Source organism: Falco rusticolus, chromosome 8 (genome assembly GCF_015220075.1).
Source record: "Falco rusticolus isolate bFalRus1 chromosome 8, bFalRus1.pri, whole genome shotgun sequence".
NCBI classification, from domain to species: Eukaryota; Metazoa; Chordata; class Aves; order Falconiformes; family Falconidae; genus Falco; species Falco rusticolus.
This window is the reverse complement of record NC_051194.1, coordinates 11,535,096-11,558,147: the sequence shown is the minus strand read 5'-3', so window position 1 is coordinate 11,558,147 and position 23,052 is coordinate 11,535,096. Positions and strand designations below refer to the sequence as shown.

At 44.0% G+C, this 23,052-nt stretch overlaps 1 protein-coding gene and 1 long non-coding RNA gene across 2 annotated transcripts in view; one reads left to right on the top strand and one right to left on the bottom strand.

Moving 5' to 3' along the window:
• Positions 1 to 2,513: 2,513 nt before the first annotated feature.
• LOC119152970 lies at positions 2,514 to 23,052 on the bottom strand. The gene is made up of 4 exons (XR_005105994.1): positions 22,437 to 23,052; positions 14,405 to 14,602; positions 13,065 to 13,220; positions 2,514 to 3,337 (listed from the first exon to the last, which is right to left on the bottom strand). It is a non-coding gene; the product is annotated as an uncharacterized LOC119152970 (long non-coding RNA).
• The window catches only part of ERGIC1 (endoplasmic reticulum-golgi intermediate compartment 1), a 62,800-nt gene continuing 59,940 nt past the window's right edge, over positions 20,193 to 23,052 (top strand). The window contains exon 1 of the mRNA XM_037398798.1: positions 20,193 to 20,218. Within this exon, the coding sequence (XP_037254695.1) occupies positions 20,208 to 20,218 (11 nt within the window). The 5' untranslated portion in view covers positions 20,193 to 20,207. The remainder of the gene's footprint in view (positions 20,219 to 23,052) is intronic.

Genomic DNA, 23,052 nt, shown 5'->3' with positions numbered 1-23,052 from the left:
CTCACAGCCTGAAACCCAAGGCGCTAGAGAATTCTGCAGCATGGACGGTCCCCGGTCATAATTTTGCAAGTGGCTCTGTGTCTGCTTGAGCAGCTAATGCAAGTCAGGAGTTCTGCTTTCTCTTCCAGTGACTCACCGAGTTGCCTCAGGCGAGTTGCTTAGTGCTTCGTTTTAACATGATTACAGGCATTAGACAGCCAGTCTGGGATACCATGGATTTGATATTCAAAATCATTAAATACCTGCCTCCAAAGGAAAATCTCTGGGAATTAGTGGCACTGATACAGTTCATAGCACTGGGATCAGCTTAGTAGGGCAAATGGTTTAGGCAATTTAATCTTACATTTAATTGCCTCTATTAATCTGTTATGAATCATGCCATGCACTAGGCATAAGGGTATTTATTCAATAAAATCACTGTATTTGTAAAGTTCTCATATTTCAAGATGAAAGGTATTAGATATATAATAAAATATACTTATGGGAAATTATTCTTCCTACTGCTTGAACGCGTATTTTCTCAATAACATCCTCTAATGGCTAGTATAGTAAGGCAAGGCTTCCGTGGGAGGAGGGTAAATTTGGATAGAAAACAAATGACGTACCTCACACCGCGGAGCAGGGAGAGGCATGCTCTCCTACCCAGAAACATGAGAGCCGGGTTTATTGCTAGTCATGTGATGCTGGTGTTTTGTGGCTACGTATGAGCTTCAGATTCCCAGAACTATCCGCTCTCATAAAGGTTGAGATAAGAGATGCTGAGCCACTACCATTTGCAGGCTGTTCTTTTGTTCTTCTTAATGTTTACAGAGAGACGAAGGCTTCATGAATGTGCATGGCACACAGTAACCAACAGAAGGGCAGAGGGGCTGATTCTGAGCCTGGGATTGTGCTGCCTTGTGCCCATTAGGATGGAGCAGAGCTGGAAGGGGTACAGCTGGAGTCTGGCATCTTGTTACCTGTCCTGGAGGGAGTGCAAACCTGTTCTTCATTACCTATAGCTACCTCTCTTCCCACCAGCTTGTGGGTGCAAGGGTCTGTAGAGCCAGTACAACAGCTACTGTGAGAAAGAGTTTCATGCTCAGAGTCCCCACATGTACTAACTGCTCCCAGCTCAAGAATAACTTTGGGTGGATGTAGGCAGCTTGGAATAATCTAGGACTGTCAGCACTGAAAGCTGCAGAGGTGATGGAAAGGTAGTTCTGCCTCCTCCTGAAGTCCTGTGCTAAGTGCAGGAACCAAGGACCCAGAAGGCAGCCCCTGCCGGCGCGCTCACTCTGCTCGGCTGCACCATTCCTGCATCCTACTGTCTAAATTTGCCTCAGTGTCTAGTGGTGTTGAAAGTGGTAATTTGCTGAGGGGACAGAAGGGGAGGATGTAACAGCAAAAGCAACTGTAAACTGTCAGAAATAACGTGAGGTTGCTGTTATCTAAAGCCACAATTCCCATTCTTGGACTATGGAGTAACTCAGTGTGGAGACCCAAGAGTGACACTTCATAACAGGATGTAAAAAAATAAAGAAACTCATAAGGGAAGCAAAGCACAAAGCAATTCCAGTGGCTGTTACATTGCACACACTCCATCCGAGTCCCTTCGTTATTCATGCACCTTTTTCTGTGCTTTCTTAGCGTGAGCTTCCAAGGTGTTTATAGCCAATCTTCCTATTTCATTTGTAACTGTTAAAAAATACCCCCATATCAGTAAATACAGAACTGCTTATTCATTTTCTACTATGCAGTTTGTTAAAATATTTGCAATATGACATGATTCTCTCATGTGATACAGTGAGGTGATGTTTGTGTGTAATAGCGGTTAGTGAAAACACAGTATTAGTCATAGGAGAGAATAACACTTGACTGTTTTGAATATGAAAACCTTTAGGCTGTGGAAAAAGCCAAACTTTGGCCCACTGTTGTTTTCAAAAGTATATGAGAACATACGGGGCAGAGTGACTCACTGTATAGCGTCCTCTGAATGTCACCTCGAGTGGGACAGGACATGATAGCCAGGAGATGGATCTAACGACCCATTTCTTTGTCCATGAAATGCCTTATCATGGCCACTCATGACTTGTCAGCATTGCTCATGCCCCATTTGACCCGATAAAACTCAGCGTTGAGCTGATCTCATTGCCTTGTTGGGAAACCTTCAGGTGAGTCTAGCAAGCGTTCATGCCGTCTTTCTCCAAAGCATTGGACAAACTGTTTCTTGATGGGGATGAATGAGGAATGAAGTCATACAGCAGCATTGGCTCAAACAAATTTGCCCAAACATGGGACATTTCTCCTGGGGGGTGGCCACACATGTGGCCAGACGCCCTGCGGCTCTTGGAGCCCATCACAAGCTGTGATTTCACCTCGGCTGCCATACAAAATGCTAAGCTCTGTTTAGATAGAGGCCCAGTCAAAGGGACGCTTGCATGAATTCACTTCTTAAAGAGCTTTTTTTTCCTCCTTTTTTTAATTTTTTTTTTTTTACAGCTGCTGTGGTATAAAAAAAAACAAACCTTGCAATAAAGGGAGAAGGCATCCCATAAAAGCAGCAGGCTGAGGGAAGCACTAAAATGGAAGTGGGTAAAAGCTGGGGGAGACTTTCCTTCAAGCGTGGCAGCCCCTGGATGGCTCAAGCAGCCGGACAGTCCCATCGTGGGATGGTCACAGCTTCATGTGGACCGGGACCCTGCCGAGCCCCAAGTGGGGGCAGCAGCCAGGGAGCCCTGGGTCTGGTAAGAGGCTGCACTGGCAGCGAGAAAGGGAATGCACAGACACTCTCCGATTTTAAAACTGATCTGATTGCCACAAAGTTATGCTGAGAAGCACAGCACCACAGACAGCAGGGAGAAGCATCCAAATGTCATCTCAAGACCTGCCACAAAGCTTTCTTTATGTTCTCATATATCTCATGGCCACCTCTGAGAGCAGAAAGCCGTCATGTGTAATCAGGTAAATCAATAATTAACTCCACCCTCCCAGTTAATTGGTTGAGCCACTCACAACCATAATCACACTTCAGAGAAAACAGATTAGAATTGAATAGCTAACTAACATAAGGAACTTCTTTTAAACAAGCAAAAATAAGATCACTATACTGGAGTTATATTTGAACACAACTCCTCACTTGAACACCCAGAATTTCAAAAACACGTGAGATATGAGCCAGGGGCTGAATTTTGCAGTTTGGGCTCTGATCAGTTTAATAATACAAGGTATTTTTTTCTCCTTTTTTTCTTCTCTGTCTGGTGCAAGTGCAGTTCACATGCCAGCCAGGTCCACCGGTGGGATATGTCACATCAACCAGCAGCCACTTCGTTTTCCTCAGTGCTCTTCTTTCTTTTTTCTTGAAGAAGAAGAACAAGAAGTGAAATTAGCTAAAGGAATCGGGCATATTCTCACATGGTAAATACAAGAGGAGCATGAATCATCCTCATATAGAAATGACGAGAAAGGATGGAAAAGGTAGTGGTTTGGGAGAAGCAAGTTATGTTCTACATGGCTGATTCAGCTCTCTGGACTGAAAATGAATCATCAGAATATTTAAATCATATTACCAGTATTAACACACACACAAAAAACCCAAGCTCAGGAAGCCTTTTTTATGAAACAGATTTGATAACGGGTAACAAAAGAACAAAGGGATGGCTTTCTAAAAACCCCGCACTTGCTCAGCTCTGCTGCATGTCCCAGCCTTGGACAACCAGACTTTGCTGCAATTGCAATCGCAATGCCCTAGCCACAGCAGAGCACTGCGCAGCCTTATAACCCCAAATCCTTCAGAAACCAAAAGACAGACTCTCCTTTACCTCCTAGAGCTTTTACACTCAGCAGTGACATAAAGATTTTAAAACAAAGGAATTACCCACTGGCGAGTATGCGTCAAAAGGTTCGTTGCTCCTGAGTAGCATGCCGTTAGCTAATGATACAGGCATCACGTTGGAGACCTGAGTAGGAGGTTTGACACTGGAAGCACAGCTTTTTTTATCTAATTGTACCTGAGCCCAAGTTGCAGCATTAATGAAGCTGTAACACATCAGATTTCAGGCAGACTCTAGGTGGAGATAACAGAAAGTTTAAAGGATGGTTTAAAATCTCCCTACTTTCCTTCCATCATTCTGGCTCAACTTAGCTCCGCTAGGACAAAAAAGTGACCCATGTGTTCAGGAATGTTTTCCTTCACATAGGAAAGGCAGTCACCACCAGGATATAGCACAGCAGAGGCAGCAAAGCAAACCACAAGAGTATTTTACATAATGAGTTACAAAAGGTTTGTAGTGAAGTATCTTGTTCCTATAAAGGACATCTGTATATTCCATACAAGTTTGTCACATTAAAAACTCTCAATACCAAAAAAAAATGTGTCTGTTCAATAGCTGGAATCCTCAGAGGGATCAAAACGAGGAAGAAATCCATCACCGACTAATTTTTTGGTGTGGTTTTTACTCTAAATCTTTCAGCTTCCTTCTCAAAACTCCATTTTAAGTCTTTCAGCACTAAGGAATGAAAGCTTTCATTCTCCGTTAGCAAGCAAGAATCATAACGAAGATTAGCCAAAATCCTGACAAGCTATTTTTAACAAAAGCTTTTTAATAAAAGAATGTATATTCTCGAAGTAAACATGGACAGGAAAGGCAGAAAGGGAGAGTGACAGGCAGGGAGACAAACACTTCTTCGCAAAGAAGCCTTTGAAACATCTGGAATGTTGCAGTGAAAGGTTATTTACCAGGAACGTCAGCCAGTCCCAGCACAGATGGTTCCCATTAGTGTAAGATCAAGAGACCAGCAAGGCTAAAAATATGTGTTTGCTTTTTTAGAAACTGGACTTCGTTTTCTCTACTTTAAAAATAATAATCACTCTTACGCAATTTCTGTAACTTAGAAATATCTTCTTGGAATATTGTTTGGCATGCTGGTTGGGCTTCAGGCTCTGTGCCATTGCTATTACTCACAACCCTTCCCCCTGAGGACTTTGTGATGTATCTTTTACTTAGAAATAGGAGGATAGCATGTTATGCTGAAACCAATGACTTTTGTTTATAAAGCGTCAGCGACAAAATATCTGAATTACTGCTCTGGGCCAGTCTCTTGTCTGCTGTAAACGTGTGCAGCTCTCCTTGAGTCCGTCAGGGTACTGTACAGAGCCACCGTGGGACTGTGGGGACCACAGAGTCGCTTCCCCAGCACCAAACCAGCAGCACGTGCCGTGCCAAGCAGCGCACCTGGGGAAGGTTGGGAGTGGAGTGCTTGTAGTCTTCCTGGTAAATCTGTTTGGGAATAGTGGGTTAGAGTCAATGGAAAAATGTTGATTTACACCAGGTAGGAGTCTGGCTTAGGGAGAAGGAGAGTAGGCAACTACGTGAACAGATCCTTGCCTCTGTAACTCTGAATGGAGATGAGACGTTCTGATTTCTACTGGCATTGCTCGCGAGGCACATGGTCATCTGCCCAGAAACACACCAGCCTCAGAGGCATTTGGGACTTAGATAAGAAAAGCAGATCTAGCATTACCCATCGTAACACATTTTGCATCGAAAGCCCTGATGGTCAGCCAGCGGCGTCCAGCTCTGTCCAGAGCACAGGGAGAGAAAAATGTCATTCATTCCACAGGGAAAGGTACAAAGGTTCTCAGTGGCACCTGGGGTTTTGCAGCTTCAATTCAGACTCTAAAACCAAGTTAGGGTATAGGTGGCACCTGCCATCTCAGAACCTAATGCATGGTATGGTGAGAAGTGTGGCTCAGAGGGAGATGGTAGAGGCACCATGAGCCACAGTAATAATGTGAGAAGTACAAGTGGAGAAATGCTGCTGTGGCTGCGCCCACTGAAGATCTGTGCACATTCCTCACTGCTGGCTTAGCTCTGCTATGGAGGGCTTGCAGCTTACCGAAGAAATGTGTCATGGTCTGCGAAGCAAGCAGAGCTGGACTCCAGGTCCACTCTCCACCCTTCTCTCTCCCCCTCACACCTCTGTGCTGAATGACCCACCAGTACATGGAATTGAGGTGCCTGGATATATAGGCGACGGAGCTGGAAAGGCTCGGTCAACGCTGCAGCCCCCCAAGCTGTGACCAGCAGTAATACATGATTTGGGGTTGGATCACAACCCCTCCTCTCTGCAGAAGCTCAGAGTGGGCACATCCAGGACAACAGCGGCTGCTGCAAGTTTCCAAACTGCTGACCTCCCCCTAGGGTGGAAATGAAAGGAACATCTTCCCAGTCAACCTTGTTACTACTTCTTTAAGAAAACTTCAGTATTTACTGTCACAGAGGGAAACCTCACTGAGTAGATGGGTTTGATTTCCTTTTACAGACTTTTCTTTTGTTGTCATTGTATTGCCTTCCCAGTGGTGCTTTCTACTTTGCTTTCTCACCATGCATTTAGCCCAATGCAAGGAATGAAGGGTAGGGAAGGGAAGGGAAGGGAAGGGAAGGGAAGGGAAGGGAAATGTGAATGTGGTCTAATGAATAATTCTTAACTAAAAGGTTTGAGCTCTTTGGGGGAAATACTGAAGAAAATTGTTCATGTCTTTCCGATGGACCACAACTGAAAAACAGGTTTTGGAAGATTGCATTTGATAAAATGGTTCCCACTGTCATTGGTATTCCAGTGGTAACCCATCCTAAGCAGAAGAAAGCAGCAGGAATGAGTTCAACCTACTGGAACTTGCTACTAAAGCCAACATTTTCAGTTGGGAAAGAGAATTCAGGAGGGTGCCTGAGCACACAGTAGGAGCAGAACCTGACCACCACCCCTGGCTTTGCCAGCTGCACTGAGTGCTGTACACGACTGGCAGCCAGACCCACAGGAGCCCCAACACCTCAACTGTGACCCGACGGCTCAAAAACTTTTGCAAACAACCCAGCAACTTTCAGAGTCTGCACACCATGGGCAGCTCGCATCACCTGCCGATGGGATTTTTGTCTGAGTTAGGGTACTGCCAGGGACCTGTACAAACACATGAGCCAGTAAAACACAGTCATTGCCCCAAAGATCTTGACTTTTAAGCCAGGGTACAGCAAGGTAGTGTGACAATCAGCAAGAAAGCTAATTAGATGATTAGATGAGTGCACTCTGTCAGTTAGTTTTGAACATTTCCTTTTCTTTGTTTGTTTTTTTACCATCAGTACTGACAGAAAAAATAATGTTTAAAAGGGGAAATACGTGATCAGTATTTCTCTTATTGAAACTTTTATATGTGGAAGACGATTTCTCAGAGAGGCTAGCTGTGATGGGAGGTGCTGTTCAGATCTTGCCTCCCAGACAGGTGATCCACAAAAATGAGTTTGGGGGTCTTTATTAGTCCTTTTTTCTAAGCAGGGTAGTAGAAAAAGCACTTGCTGGTGTCCTGTCAGTGAGGAAACCTAGTTCAAGTAGGCTGCAATGAGAGCAGGGAACTCTCTTGTCTCCTTACGGAAAACCAGAGGCAGCCTCAGCAGGCAGAGCAAGGGAAATCTGCCACTGCCCACGCTGAACCTCCTGTACAGTGAAAGCATTTGAGCATGTAGGGATGATTTATGGCACCTATCAACAGCATCAAGTTCACCACAGGAAAAGAACAGAAGCAAATGCAAAAAAACTGAAAGTCAGAGCTAGCAGGATACTGGTGCAGAATGAGTAAATAAACCCTGAGAGTATTCATTGACAACTTACAAGTCCTCTCACACACAGAGTTATTTCTTTTTGAACCCAACACTAACCATTGCTTGAAATAACATCAGCCCTCCTCCTTGAGCCCCCATCCAAGGGCTATGCACTGTTCAGCAGGGCTGTCAGCTTGGCAAGAGGGCGACTTTCTGTGTAATGTTTAATTCAAGTATCCAATACACAAATGATTGCAGCAGAGTCAGAGAACATGCAAATTATGTCCAACATCCTGCTGTTAGTCATCCTCTTGGGGGATCTCACCCCTCCAAAGCCAGTTATCCCAGAACACACTGTATGTTTGCTAATCCTCACTTTCTAAATGTTTCAACAGCAGCAGCAACCTCACAGCTTTGCTCTTGAAAATGACTGTAACCTAAAACTGCTGGAGTAAAATACTCAGTTTTTTCACTAAAAATAGCAAACGAATTATCCGTATTTCATTCTACTGCTGCGTAACATTTAGAGGTATTACTTTATAATATGATAGCAAATTACACAGAATCTTTCATCAAAGGGGATCAAAGCACTTTGCATATTAATTATATTTCAAAATAAGACTCTGAGCTAAGCTTTATTATAGGAGATAGTGAGTTCTAGGGATTCATATGGGTGAGAGGAAATCAGGACACCTGGTGATTTACTGCCTGTGACTTGCTACATAACCTTGTACAAGTCCTTCAGTGTACCTTGGTTTCTCTGTCTGTAGGAGAAAGATAGTTATATTTAACTTTGTTTTCAAAGGCTGGGGGAAAAAAACCTCTGGCAAAAGTGATGCCTGATGGTTTATGTGGCAATTACAGTGCCAGGGCATTATATGTAGACAGACAGAGAGATGAGCTGGCAGATGTATCCAGTGGAGTCTAAAGCTGTTCTGTCTGCCAGGCAAGTTCCCACTGGAGGAGAGGGCTTCCTTAGAGGTGCCCATGAGCACTCTTTCCCCCTTCCTCTTTCAAATGCTCCTGAAGGCAAAACACAGGGCTCTGCCCCAGGCCGCCCAAGCAGCACTCATTGTCACTGCCTCGAGCATCTCACAGGCTTGGGAAGCTGGCACTTTCACTGACTTTCTGAGATATCATCTACTGTTTCTATTTGACAGTTTAATGCAGTCGAAGGATGAGATCGTGAAGGTTTTCAGAAGCTATCAACAGGAATTAGGTAACAAAGCTCCTTTAAAATTTCACTTGAGAGTGATCTACTGATCCAGGCTTCGTGCATGCTGCCCTGCTAGTGCTCTATGTGCTCGAGAAACTTTCTTCCCTTCTTGGAGAGACCGGAGGGGCAAGTCCTGCTCGTTTCTTAGTGTAGCTGGGACAAAGAAATTCATGTGGAATGGATCTAGAATCAATCTCTAACATTAATGTCATGAAAAATCATCCCGTTTTACAACACTGATTAACAGCGGCTTATGAAAAAAAGAATTGATACTAAATGCCTTGAACAAAGGTTATTTTCATTTGTACATTATCTAAACAAGTCATGTAGAATGTTAAATGCACTTATGATTAAACATGAACAGCTCAGTGTCACGAGACCAATGATAAAATTATGAAAATCAGCAACAGAAAACCAGCCTGAGAGTCAGAGAGGACAGGCCAAGCAGCACGTGTTTCTTCATTATCAAATAAGTGAAAAATAAACCAAAACAAACATTCAGTCCAACCTCAGGTGAGTACGTGATTAGACAGGAGTGCACAGAAGTATATTCTAATCCCAAATTAGGGCAAATCCCAGCTTCCATTTGCTTTTTAGCAGATGAAGAAATATTTTTAAGTGATGCCTGAGTGCACTGAGATGTGTTGACATACACCAGGGTTATAAGTCCGTGTGTTGGGGAAGATCTGTTCTGCTTTTGCCAAGGTCTATTTATCTTGTTTAATGACTTATTATAAACTTGGTGTTCCTTGCAACAGCAAAGAAGGTATTTCTGTAGATGTGCCGGTGTGTTGAGATGCTTTTTGTTCTTCTCTTAGAAACCAGAATAGCTTCAATAGCACCTGGGAGGAAGGGGAACGCAGTTGGTCCCATTTCACTGGGAGAGACAGAGCCAGCAGAAGCTGAATGACAGAGGAGAGCAGCGGTCTGGGGTGAGCCTTTTTGCAACCAAAGCAGTGCTCCCCCGCAGGGCTGCCCTTTGTCTTTTCTACCTGAAGCAGCGTGGCATTGCCAGCTACAAGGCCAACAGAAAAGCCACAAACATCGCTGTGGCCTTGCTTCAGTTATGTTTGGCAATTGGCAGAAAGCCACTTCCCCAGACAATGGCTGCACAGCTTGGGGCAGGTGCTTTCTGCAGTCTTCATGAAGAATCCCTTGGTAACAGGCTCTTGCAGACCCGCGGTCCCTACTGGCAGCCAAGGAGGTACATTCAGTGACCCCATCTATTATGAGCGTGATGTGACAGGGAGCTCTCACCCTCTTGTCTCACCCTCATGCAAACGAGGCACAGCATGATGGGCAAAACTAAAAACCTCCAGGCTTCTGGGTTGCCATTGCCACCACTGTCACCACTTGACAGAGCTGTTCTGAGATTTGGCTTGCTAATGTCTGAGAAGTTGAGATGAGAACGATTATGGAAATCAGAGACAGAAGTCTGGGATAAATGCTCCTGGATTGCTTCTTATGGTGCATGTTCTCATCTGCAGTCCATTGTAATTGCAAAAAGTGGTGCCTTGCAGATACCTTGAAGAGACTGGAGGCAGACATATGCATCTCATCATCAGGAAGTCTGTCTTGATAGTCAGCCAAGATCCAAGGGGAGCATGCATTATGTATTATTATCATCATCGCCGCCACTAACCTCATTTCCCTAGAGATTTGACTCCAGTATAAATGCATGAAGCCATATCCTGGTGGTGTTATGCCATTTTTGTGTACCATACTGTCATACAAGCTGCCTCAGTCTTTTCTGGGAACTTTCTGCATAAGTAATTGGTTACACTGTCTAAAGTCCTCTGAACACTGCTCTATCTTTTTTATTGCAAGCTGCACTTGAAAGCCATATGATAGGAAAGCAAAAATCTGGATGTACGGTGAAATGTCTGCAATGACTGACTGACTACCTGGCTCCCCACTTTGTCAGAGAAAAACAGAACAGCAGAAAATCAATAGCAACAAGCAAAAACTGTTTGTGCTAACACTAACAGCTTTTTGCATGTTGCATGTGCAGGAACGTGATGTCAACACCACTGTGGTGCAACAGGAAGCATAAGATAAGATTTGGGGAACCATCAGCTCTTCCTGAGCACCAGCCCGTCACTGTGTGTTTGTTTATGTTATGCTTTACGAAGTAGAGGTTACCAATACAAATAATATTTTTGGCAACTTTAGTCTTTCTTCAATTCCACAAACTGTTGTAAGGTATTGCCAATACATCTTTTATTTCTAAATACTCACCTAATTTTTAGCAAGAGTTATGTATATCAGTGCTACCATCTGTGATTTGTGGTGTACATTCACAACATTGAACTTCAGTCCCTTGACTGGATGACACAGAGAATGAAATGAGAAAATGAAAAATGATGTGCTAGTCATAATTAGTAGGCATTTCAGAATATATTTCTGGAGAAGTTATTTGTCCTAAAGATTCATATGCCTTCTTTATAATTGTCAGATGACTATGCAAATAATAGCAATGACATGACAACAAATGATATTACCCCACATATGGAAATGAAGCAAAACCTAAATTTATGAACTCTTCATTTTCATTATTCATCTAAGACTAATCCCAAACACGGGAAATATCACTGTAAAACCCAGTTCTTGTTTTTTCTTTTTTTCTAAACTGAAAATCAGGGGGCTGTTTCCTTATTCTGACAGCATACTGAATTTAGCACACCCAGCTCATGGTGTTCTCTCATCCACGGCAGCTGAACTGAAACGTCTGAGTTTCTGGGGCACTCAGGCTTGACAGCACAGAGAGCGATGCCCATTAGGAGCATGGCGAGATCCTCTGCACTGCTCACTGAAAGGAACAGGAGCCGGCACAATGGAGCCACTGATTAAGGAGAACAATCATGGAGGATTTCCTATTATGCCAAGCTTCAGAGGGAAACAGTAAGCAACGTAAAGGAAATGAGTGCATTTGCTCAAAATGAAAAGGTCAGCCAGCCACAAATTTTCAGCTCTGAGATACACGTAACATTTTAACTCCCATTTTTATCACAAATTATAGCTTCCCAAAGTCTTCAGGAAGTTGACAGAGAGATTGTAAGGTTATTGGGTGGTGTGAGAACGGAACTAACTATGATTTACAAACTTGTCATTGCAGCATATCCACTTTTGTGTAATGAAGAACAAAGCAACTACCCTAACAGAACCCCTTTTTCACCTTCATCACATGGTTTTAAATAGCAGCTCCTGTCAGAATCAGAGAGATTCAGACCTCCCCCCTCAAAATACCCTGCAAAACTATTTTAACAGAATACAACACGGACAGGCAAAAGCTGGTATGCTCCTGTGAATTGCAGGCTATGTTGCAGCTCTACACAGATTCTGCCAGATGCTCATTCACATTGACATCACTCGAAGTTAAATAGCAGTGACTGCAAAGACAGCAAAATCTTTGATAAAAAATACTGTTGCACTGGGGGGAAAAAAAGTACAGGGCTTCTGGGTTCCATCCACAATACTTCCATTACCTCCCTATCACAACTTAATCTCCTCCAACCTTAATTCCCTTGTTCATAAAACAGAAATAATAGCATTTAGCTTTCTGTCATGGGCCATCATGACAACTGGTCAATCTTCACTAAGTGTCTAAAAGATCACCAAATCAGCATTGCCCAAACAAAAGGACTATTGCTATTAATACAATAGCACCAAAGCGATTCACATTATTTTAGTTATGTCCCAGCCTCCTCAGCTCTCACACAGCTCTGAAAAAACAACCGTAGACTATTTGTGTTAGGTGAAAGCAGATGCTGAACATGTCATGATGCAGGTGTAAAGGGAGTTTTGTGGTGTTTTAGTTAGGGAAGCACACCGCACACAAAGAGTGAAACCATGGCGCTGCTGAAGTTAGTGAGAATACTCATAGCATATAATAAAAAACATCTCCTTGTACAGCGTTCTTTTGTATCTCACAAAGCCTCTCTGAGACATAACTAAAATACCAAATCAAAAAGACTCCCAAACACTACCTCAGGATTAGACTGGTAGGACAAAATTTCAGTCTATGGTACTTGAATGTATAATGAAAAATCCATTAGTGACTCACTTTTTCTAAGCTTAGAAGGCAGCATACTTTATGAGTCAGCTTTCTGCTGAGAAAAAAGTCCTACCTTCAATGGACCAGGAGATACACCATTGGAAAGAGCACAATTATCAGCCATTACATCGTGGGACAGAGTGGAGAACAGGTGATGAGAAGAGCAAAAATATATGAAGGACTTAGCTTATGGAAGAACTCATGGCATCATAAGACTGACCTTTAAGCTCAGTGAGAAGCAAGAGTTGAATCAATTCATCTGTCTGGGAAGTTTCCTGCAGACTTCTCTGGAAGCCAAAACACCCATCAATTCCATAGCCACAATACTAACAAGAGTAGGGTTAAAATAGGTAGGACTGGTTGCCACAGCTGATGTCTGAATGAATTAGAAAAGGAAAAAACAAGACAAAGGTAAATAAACTAAACATACTGAGCATTATCTAATTAGGATGACTGTAATGGATGAGAAAAATATTTTATAGTGTTTTGGTCAGATAATATCTACAGATAAAGGAACAGAATCATAATAAGAAGAAACATGCTGAATACTAAGAAATATTGATACGGGCTCTGAAACTATTTGAGGCAAGTTACATCTGTTTGAACAGAATTAGAGTAAATACAGAGAGTCACTCTTCTGTGAGCTCTGGGGTAGCAAGGCAGATTTTTTTTCATCTCTCATTTCAGTTACTAAGTCCTTAGTCAAGCAAAACTCACACTGGGGTCAATTAAATCTTCCTTCTGATTTTAAACAACATACCTAACGCAAGACAAATCCTTTCTAGTTTGTCGGCTTTTTCATACCTCTCTGGAGTCATCTGCGGTAGTCAGACTATGCTATATCTGCTGGCAACATACATACACATGACTCGTGGCACCCTAGAAATAAGACAGCTAAGGAAGGCAACATTTTGGAGGTTGGCATTCTCCTCTCTCATACCAGTTTTACACTAGATCAATTCCATTGTCTTCACTAAACTTCAGTGTGATTTCTGTGTGGGTGAGTCAGAGAATTTGGCCCCCCACCTGGAATCATATTATCTGTGGCTTTAGATAGACACAATTCAGCTCCACTGCTTTTTCATGCTTCTACTCCTCCTCATCACTCTTGCCTAGGAGATGCTGCCTACATGAGGCCATTAGGAGAGGGCATGCAAGTATTGTACCACTTAGCAGCAGGACCTTTTCTCATGCTTTGGATAAGCTAAATGAGTTTGTTAGCCACGTCACAGATTATACATAAATCTTACTAAAACTGATTGATTCCCAGGGAGAGAACACTTCGCCTAAGTTCACTGCTTCCCCCTTATCTGGCTCCCCCTCAGAATTTACAGTAAGTGGCAAAAGACTCAATCACTTTTGCAATTGACAGAAAAAGGCAACAGCAAATTTTCTCCAGGCATCGGTTCTGGGAAAGAATCTTCAGTTCCAGGGGTTTCACATTCAGATTCACTACCAGTTTTGACCTATTGCCCCCGCTGGGGGAACCACACCTCTCTTACCCCATTTCCCTGCCCTGCCTCAAAGACAGAGGGGACACGAGAGCGCAACGTCACTGACGTGAACTTTACGTGGCCTCATTGGTACAACAGGACGCAACAGAAGAGGTTCCTCATTTACATAAAGCTCCAGTCGTGAGTCATCTCTATCTTCTACAGCTCCAACTTGCCACTCTGACGAGTCTCCGGGCAGCAAGTGAACGTACTGTACCGTTCGTCAGTCATATGCTCACAAACGTCGCTCTGGCTGTTTCAGCGCCTGCAGTGGGGAAATAGAAAAATGTAAAATGTGCACATAAAATTTCCCTGCGATGTGGGAAAGTTGTGTGTCTAGCAGCAGAAAAGATCCATTCACTGATTGTTAACCCACATTATCACAAGCCATCTCTCAACTTTAAGCCTGCGCTAGATGTAGTTGAATGTCCATCAGCTGCCTAGCAAATGTCTGTCCTCCTGAAGGAAAGTTTATATTAATTAACATAATGACTTACATCATTTCCCTTGCAGAAACCTAAGGCCAGAGGGCTCAGAACTGCTTAGAAGAGTAGCTGCACAGCTGGGAAGAGAACTGAGGGTTGTTGTCCTGTACAATAACCCAGCGGTGAGCCAGTCATCACCATCTTTCTCCACGTGAGCACAAAAGCCGACACATCTACAACAGCAGGGCTAGGTACAGATCTGCTGTAACCCCCCTGAGGACGAGAGTGGATTTCAATCTTTTTAAGCCTTTAAGTTTTAGGCTTAATGAGTTAATCTCTCTGGATACCCTATGTACTCCATGGAATGAAGTTACTGCTCTGAGTTGCCTCTGGAGGAAACCTTTCCCTGCACATAGGCTTGAGAGGGAATCTAGGAAAATTAGTTTCATTAGGCTAATGTTAGCCTTTGCGAATGCCCTTGTAATGATGTTTTCATCTTCCTGACGTTGTTCACACTACTGTCACTAGTAAAAAACATCCACTGATATGGAAAAAGGGCAGCAGGGAAATTCCATTGAAATAAGTAGAATTGGAAACTTCTCTCTTTTTTTGCCTAAGGTTGTTCCCATGATGATTTCAGGGAAGAGAGTGCATGAGTAAGAAGATGAGGAAGGGGCTGGGAAGCACCAAATACTTTAAGTGTACACCCTCAAAGACTGGATAAAATTTGAAAAGAGTTGCCGCAGAATGGAAACATTTGGGAGACAGAATGGAAGAAAGTGAAACACAAATGATGAGAGACTCATGTTTCAGTGCTGGAAAAACCATGATGAACAGGACAGTCATCTTTGTTTATGGATTTGTTATACCCACACTATGAAGCCAACCAAAAAGGAAGGGGCTAAATATTGTACCACTGAACCCAACCTAACACACCAAGGTTTATTACCGTGGGCTTAATACTATGATAACCAATATATATAGATTTTAGGGTCAGTACAAGCCAAAGAATTTCCATGGACATTACCATTTTGGCAACTAATGTTGCAGAATGATAAAGTATGGATTTCAGGAAAACAGAATATGGATGATTACTAGGCCTTCTTACTCACACAATCTCTTGAAATGCCTGATTGCATGTCAGGCACTCACAATCTGCCCATGTCTCTGACATATTCCCTTTAGTAGCCTCTGACACCAGAGATGAAAGGGTACAGACATCTTACTTTACACCATAGGATGCAGCAGAGCCAAACTACATTAACATATGGCAGCTAAGATTAATGTTTGGAAGTAGCCCAGTCTCTGAGTCAGACTGATCCTTTCCGTTCATAAACTTTAAAGTGCCAGGAAAAAAGTAAAAAATTCCAATTAAAATAAACCCTGGCTAACGCCACTGCAGGCTTATCATCACAGCACGAGGAGGGCAGTATTTTGCTCGCTCTTCTGCGAGAGGCTTGAGCAAGAATCCATGAAGTGGCCTCATAGGAGACAGGGTATAAGGGGTCTCCTTCAGCAAGGGGGAAGCCTGGAGACTGCTACGCCTGCCTTCCTCTAAAGAAAGGGGGAATTTTCTATGTTTATCTGTTGCTTTTGCTTTGCTCAAGTCACTTTGGTTTAGTGATTTCTGATTATGCACACTGTCATTTGAAAGGGATCTTCCACCTGAGCTTTGTTTTTAATTAATCAGCTCCCCAGATACATCTCCTCTTAGTTTCCGCCATAGGCTGAAACTTCTTATACTCACCTCTAAGATCCTGCACAAGCCTGCCCAGATATCTGCTCTGATGTCTTCCCAGTTCCCTTCTGCTGGGCCTTCACTTCTCACTCATCTTTTGTGTCTTTCCACGCTTCTTTGCATGCTCTGTGTACTTACAGCACTCTCTCTCTCCAACTCCATCTCATATATGCTAGAGACAAAACGTTGAGATAATCACCAGTTTGGAGTCTCTGGCAGATCCCCGAAGCCAATAACAAGGAGAGATGCTAGACCAGATCGCAAGTCATGTGAAGTTGACCACTCAAAACTAACCCCATGCCAAATTAGAGGTCAGATACTGAAAAATCATACCCTAACAATGACACTTCAGAAATGTTGAGTCCATGAAACCAACACAAGGCCAGAGACAGCAACCTCAGGCTTCATTCGTTAGAGGGTTAATAAAACCTCTTTATAAAAGATTTTCTCTAGCCACACCCTGACTTCTGCAACAGATTCTTTAGCACTGAGAAAGCCTCCCCAATCCACTCACCATCACAGAACTGCCAAGCGACCAAGCAAGAATGATGAAAACGCAAGTGTCATTTGCCGAAGAGGCAGCCTGCTAGTAAATCACAGCAGAAGAAATTAAAAATCCATAATCTTACTATGAAAAAGATTAAAAAAGAGCATGTATCTCTTGCCTGAAATGTCTCACTGGGCTTACTCAGCTCCCTGAATGCTACACAGTATCTAGAGGAAACCACTGAGAAAGCTGATAAGGCAGCACAGAGGAGCATGCCAAAAGCAAGTCGGTGAAGTGCTAATCAACATGTCACGCACGCTGTCGGTTTCAATGGGTCAAATGATGGGTAAAAACCTGTTAAGGGGCCGTAGCATGACTGGCTGCCCACAGAGTGCTGTAGGATTTGGCAAGTCTTCCAACAAAGCTTCCACTGCCCTCTTTGAAAAATTCCTCCTTGTCAAGGTTTTGGTTTGTTAACTTGTATACTGCCTGAGGGACTTTGTGATGACCCAGTGCCGTTGAATCTTCACATTCTCATTCTGTTGAAAAATTCTGGTTTCCATGTATTGCTGGCCACAGGACAGCATTCCCCCCTGCTAGACAGAGACCTGAACATAGCCTGACCTTGCGTTTGGATGCCCAAGCTGGCTTCCACAGCTCATACCTAGGAAGAAGCCATCCATCCTGAGAAGGTCCTCCCTGATGCAGCAAGCCAGGCACTTAGCATCCCTAGCCCCTGCTGAGCTTTTGCACTGAATCCCCACGGAGACCATGCAGGTGCAAGGTCTCTGGGAGAGATCCAAAATAGCACTCAGGCACTGAAGTGCAACTTATGCAGACTGCTGGCGCCTGTGCTCATGAGAGCAACCCAGGAAAGCTCTGCCTCCCCTCCTCAGCTACGTCAGATGCTGTTAAGTGCCTACAGTTTCTGGTGAAAGCTTCTTCAGGCGCCAAAAGGTCTGGTGCCTTTTTGTGCCCAGCAGTCCCACTGCTCTGGGTGGGCTGAATTCTGTCAGCTACTTCTTGCCTAAGTCCATCCAGAAATCAGGTGTGGGGGGGGTTGCCAGTAAGGTCTTACGAACCCAGTTTCCTAGGCATGCTGATTGAGTAGGGCTTAAAGTACACAGCAGAAGGGAACTCCCAGGAGTGCTTATGTGCTTATAGGTATTTAACATTAGTAAGTCACGGACCCCTTCACCAGTATCCCAGTCCCAATACCACCACTGTTTCCCACCTAAGAGCCGTAACCAAGCACCCTATTCCAACAAGAAATTTTGCACTCTTGGTTACACCATGGCTCACCTTCCAGAAGCTCGGCAGAGCACATTTTCCTCCCTTCCCCTGAATGCTCTGAAGTTTCTCACAGCGCTCCCTGTTCAAAAGTCCAGAACAGCTTCCAGGGCAATGTTCTTCAACACTTGTTGAGTATTTAAAGTAGAGGGGGTGGCTTATCTCCCAGGCATATTTTCACTGAGGAGACTAATTCATGTGTCCATGCCAAATGTGCTACTTAAACCCATAAACAAACACTTTTTGGTTCTGTATGATTTTCACAGTGAGAAATTCAGAGGTCCCCTTCTCCTAAGTATTTCCTACTGGCTGATGTAGGCATCTCACCAGATGGTGTACTAGCTAAGGGCACTTCAAGTCTTTCAGTTCCTAACTATTCCTCTCAAGTGTGCAGGGAATTTAGGCGTTTAACTCCCCTTTGAAAATCAGGTGCTAAACCTCAACTCTTCTTTGCTTCTAGTCCCAAACCTCTTTGAGATTTGGCCCTCTGTTTTAGTGTTCAAAGTCCCCTACCACAGGACTTCGCTCTAGTTAACAGTTAACTTGCAACTCCCTTTGGCCATGACCTTTCATGCGTTTGCTGTTTCCTGAACTACATACACTAAGCACTAATCAATATAGCAATGCTGCAAAAGCCTGAAGTATGCCTGTGACAGGAGCTGAAACTTCTTTGTGGAGTTCATGTTCTGCTCACTGTGGCTTTCCCATAGTAAATTCCTGGCACCCAAAAGTAAAGCAAACAAGCAAACTAAGAGAAGCCGTATTAAAAACAGTGTAAATTTTCTAGGGACTTTAAGAGGAGTAGATTCCCCTTAGCATTGCCCAACTGTGTGCTTGCCCACTGTCGCAGGACAAGGAAGAGGCCACACGGCTGCACAGACCCCCTTCTCCATACTCAAACACACACACAGCAGCTGTACCCAGCCCTGTGATCTATCAAATACTCAAATTATTTCTTTTGCCTATTAAGCAGGAAGAAGAGAGGTGGTTGTTACGTCTTCTTAAGGAAAAAGCTCAGATACTCAACAAAGAAGGACCTTGCATAGTAAGTTGAGTAGATACTAATTTATTCTACTGTCCATTTAAAGTCCAGTCTCACGATAATCGATGGACATAACATATGTGATAATGATAAACACATACTACACTGCAACAAGACTTAAAGCTTGCTGTTTTGTTCCCTGGTATTTGGAAAGTTCTGTCAACATGTAGCTTGCTAAAATCCTAAAAGGAAGGGCTGAGCTTTCATTACTGATTATACTTAGCACAGCACTTGTATTTGAATTCTTCACCTACATGCCCATCCTGTTCCTTCAGAAAGACTTCCTCACATGCTGTTATTTATATTTTAAAATGCTTTATAACATTTTCTCTTCATTCTCTAAAATGTTTTTTCCTTTTCCTGAACGGCAGTTGTGTTTAATGCTTCATGCAGTCAGCGACACACCCTGCAGAATACAACACATAATCAAGTAAACACGCCCTGCCAAGCAATGCGCTCACTTCAATCCCCAACCCACCCTGACACAAGTGCTACAAAGGTATCCTGTGAATAAATGCAGCGGGGTAAAACGTGGCAGTGGGCATCCTGCTACACAATATCCCAAACAAAAAGCTGGGAGCAAAAGTACCTCAGCAGCAGAAGGGGCTAAGTCAGTAAGCACTGCACCCTCCTTAACAGTCACTTCACATTCCCAACTGATGAATGAAACCTAATTGACCTAAACGATGACTGTATGTACCCAGCTTTACCTTTAGCAAACAATGCTGCTCATGACCCAGTCACAGCGCTTACAATGCTTTCCCGATGCAAGAGCCCTGGCACAAGCCAGAGGCTAACATAAAACTCAGCCATGTGTAAGGAATTACAAACAAAACAAAGGAAGAAATCACACACCAAGTGTTAGAGGGTATTGTATTACCCAAAACCATGCTGAAGAGGTAAGGATCAAAGTTACACTTTTCTGGGAAACAGGGAATCTTGAGATTACAAAATAGAGATAATCAAAATTATCAAGGATTAATATAAACTATCAACACGAAGTTAAAACTACAGAATAGCATATCATCTAGAAATTAAGAATGTCTAGGAAATCTGAAGACAAAACATTTTACCTGCATGAACAGATTTATGGAATAAATATCCAGGAAAATTATTTAAATGAAGCACTTTTGAGGCACTTTTTTTATAGGAAGTACCGGTTTTGTTGCTATGAGGTGTTAGTTAGGAATCTGGACAGTCATCTGTGATCTAATTAATCTATAAGAAAGTGAACTGGAATAAGGAAAATGTTCTTTTTCACAAGAAGTATGAACACAGAATTAGGAAGGGATTTGTCTGCTAATTTTAGAGCTGAAGCTGATCTTATTCTGTAGTCTTAGGTGAGTCAATCCATCCCTCTGCTTCAGTTTCTTCATTGATTAGAGTTCTGAAAATATTTACTTACTGATTTCAGAGTAACAGTTTGGCTCAATTAATGTTCCTAATGCAATCTGAAGAGAAATGATACAGCTTTAGGGCTACTGTTGTCAGGAAAATGTTAATGTATTGTTCACATGAAAAAGAGAGCTAACTTTTAAATCAGTTCTCAGTATCAGTTTACTCATTCCAGTTCTAATGATGTGACAACCACCTCGAATAAACCCATGCTTTTAGTTCCCATTCTAATACACAACATGATCTAAGCAGCCGCACCCAGCTGGACTGCGGACAAATTCCTGTTCTTATCTCAGGCTCACTAGAAGCCTTATGTAATTAAACAATATTGTGACGAGGGTCTTATCTCAGGGCATTAACTTCTTCTTCCCTTGGCAAGGATGTAAGGGAGCTGGACCCAATTGAAAAGCTGTCCTGGCGCTGCTCTGAGCCCATTACTTTCTTCAGAGCTTGACCTTTTAGTTGCAAATAAAATCCTCACAATATCAGCTCTCACTGTGTTGTGTTCTTGAGCCTGCAAAAGGAACAGCTCTTCAAGGCCACCTCAAGATTTGTCTGCCGTAGAAGTGAAGTGCTTTTGTAACCACTTCAGCACTCTCTTGGCTCCTGCGAGAGCTGATGCCTTTGCACAGGACAGTTAATAACAGCTAATGATATCGGGGCCTTGCCAGGAGCCTAGACAAGCACTTGGTTATGTAACCAGAACTTGATAGGCACTGTTTTGTTTTGTTTTTTTCCACTACAGATAGTACCCTCTGGCTATGCCTATGTAATTGGTTTGACCTCATGAGAGAGGAGAATTGTCTCATTAATTTCAGTGGGTTGTTCAGTTTTGGAGCACAATGCAAAGTGCAGCAGGATTTCGTGGCTGATCTGTTAGCAATCTGCTGAATGTGCTTGCACAATGCGGTTGAATAATTTAGATGTCTGCGATAAAAAAACCCACCCAATTAGGTATTTTTATCTATTCCCTGGGGGCTTCTGAGGGATTGTGCCTTGTTATCTCATCCTTGGGATTCCTCCAGTCTGGTTTTGAATATTACCAGCATGAATTATTATCTCTTCCTTTGAAAGACTATGGCATTGATTAACAGCTCTGACTCTTGGGTAGTTTTTCTCTGCTTGTTTCAATCTGAATTTCTTTTTTTATCCAGATATGGGCCTAGTTTCTGGGTGAAAGGAAAAAATTAAAAGATGTGGATCTCTTAGTACAGAGATGATGACAGCAGGAGGAAGAGGAAGAAAGCTGCAGAATCAATTAGAAAAGCAGTATGTTGCACACAGCTTGTTTAGATTGCTGTCATTTCCCTCTTTCTCTTGCCCTGCTTTTAGACTTAAAAGGCAAGAGTAGCTGTATCTTGTTCCTGCACTGTAATCTAACATGCACTGTATATAAGGGACAGTACTTCCTAATAAAGCAGTGGTCACTCTACCTGCAGCAAGAAGTCCCTGGCCGATGCTATTATCCGGAGACATTATTAAGGGAAGGACGCTGGGAGTGTGGAACAGTACGGGATCAGCCATGTGCGTTGCATTAACCCTGGCAGGGATGCAGTCAGACAAAAGCATTTGGGCAAAATGGCAAGACTGAGGAAATGCCTCGCCAAAAGAATTGGCAGCTTTTTCTTATTTTAATTCCTTGGCTTCCAATGAAAGATTTTGAAGAGCGAGCGAAGGAGCCACACTGGTACCAGAGGAGTCCATCCTCACCAGGAGGTGTACGTGAGGGTGCGTGTCGCAGCGGTGCAGGAGGGCTCCTCCTTCCTTTACAGGCACTTTGAAGCGTGAGGCTTTCCCCAGTCTGCCACTGAGGCTTGACTCTGTCTCCAGCCAGAGAAAAGATACCGCCGTCACAAACACCGGCCCTTACGCCTGCGATGCTGAGCACGCCCTGCACAGCTGCCATGCTGCGGCCTGCAGGCCCGGGCAGTCCCGCTGGGCAGGCTGGCACAGCCGGTGGGGGGGGCTGCAACCCCAACGTGCCCCGCTAACGTGGGCAGCGGCTGCGGGCGGGCGGCTGCACCGGGCTGGGCCTGCCCCGCCTGGCAGGGTCACCCCCGAGGCCAGGCGCACGGTGGCTATCGGGCAGCAGGTGCTGCCAGGGCCCAGAGAGGTGGCCAGGCCCGTGAGGCACCGACTGGGCCCTTGCGGGGCTGGGGGCGCGCAGGGGCCCGGGGGGCAATGGAGCGCGGGCAGGGCCCTGGAGCTGCGGGGCACTGCGGGCATCCAGGGGGCCCCTCAGCGCCGGGGGCGGGGGCTCACAGCCGTGGGGCGTCCGGGGGAGCCCTGGGCCCGCGGGGCGGCGTGGGGAGCGCAGGCGGGGCGGGGGCGCGGCGGG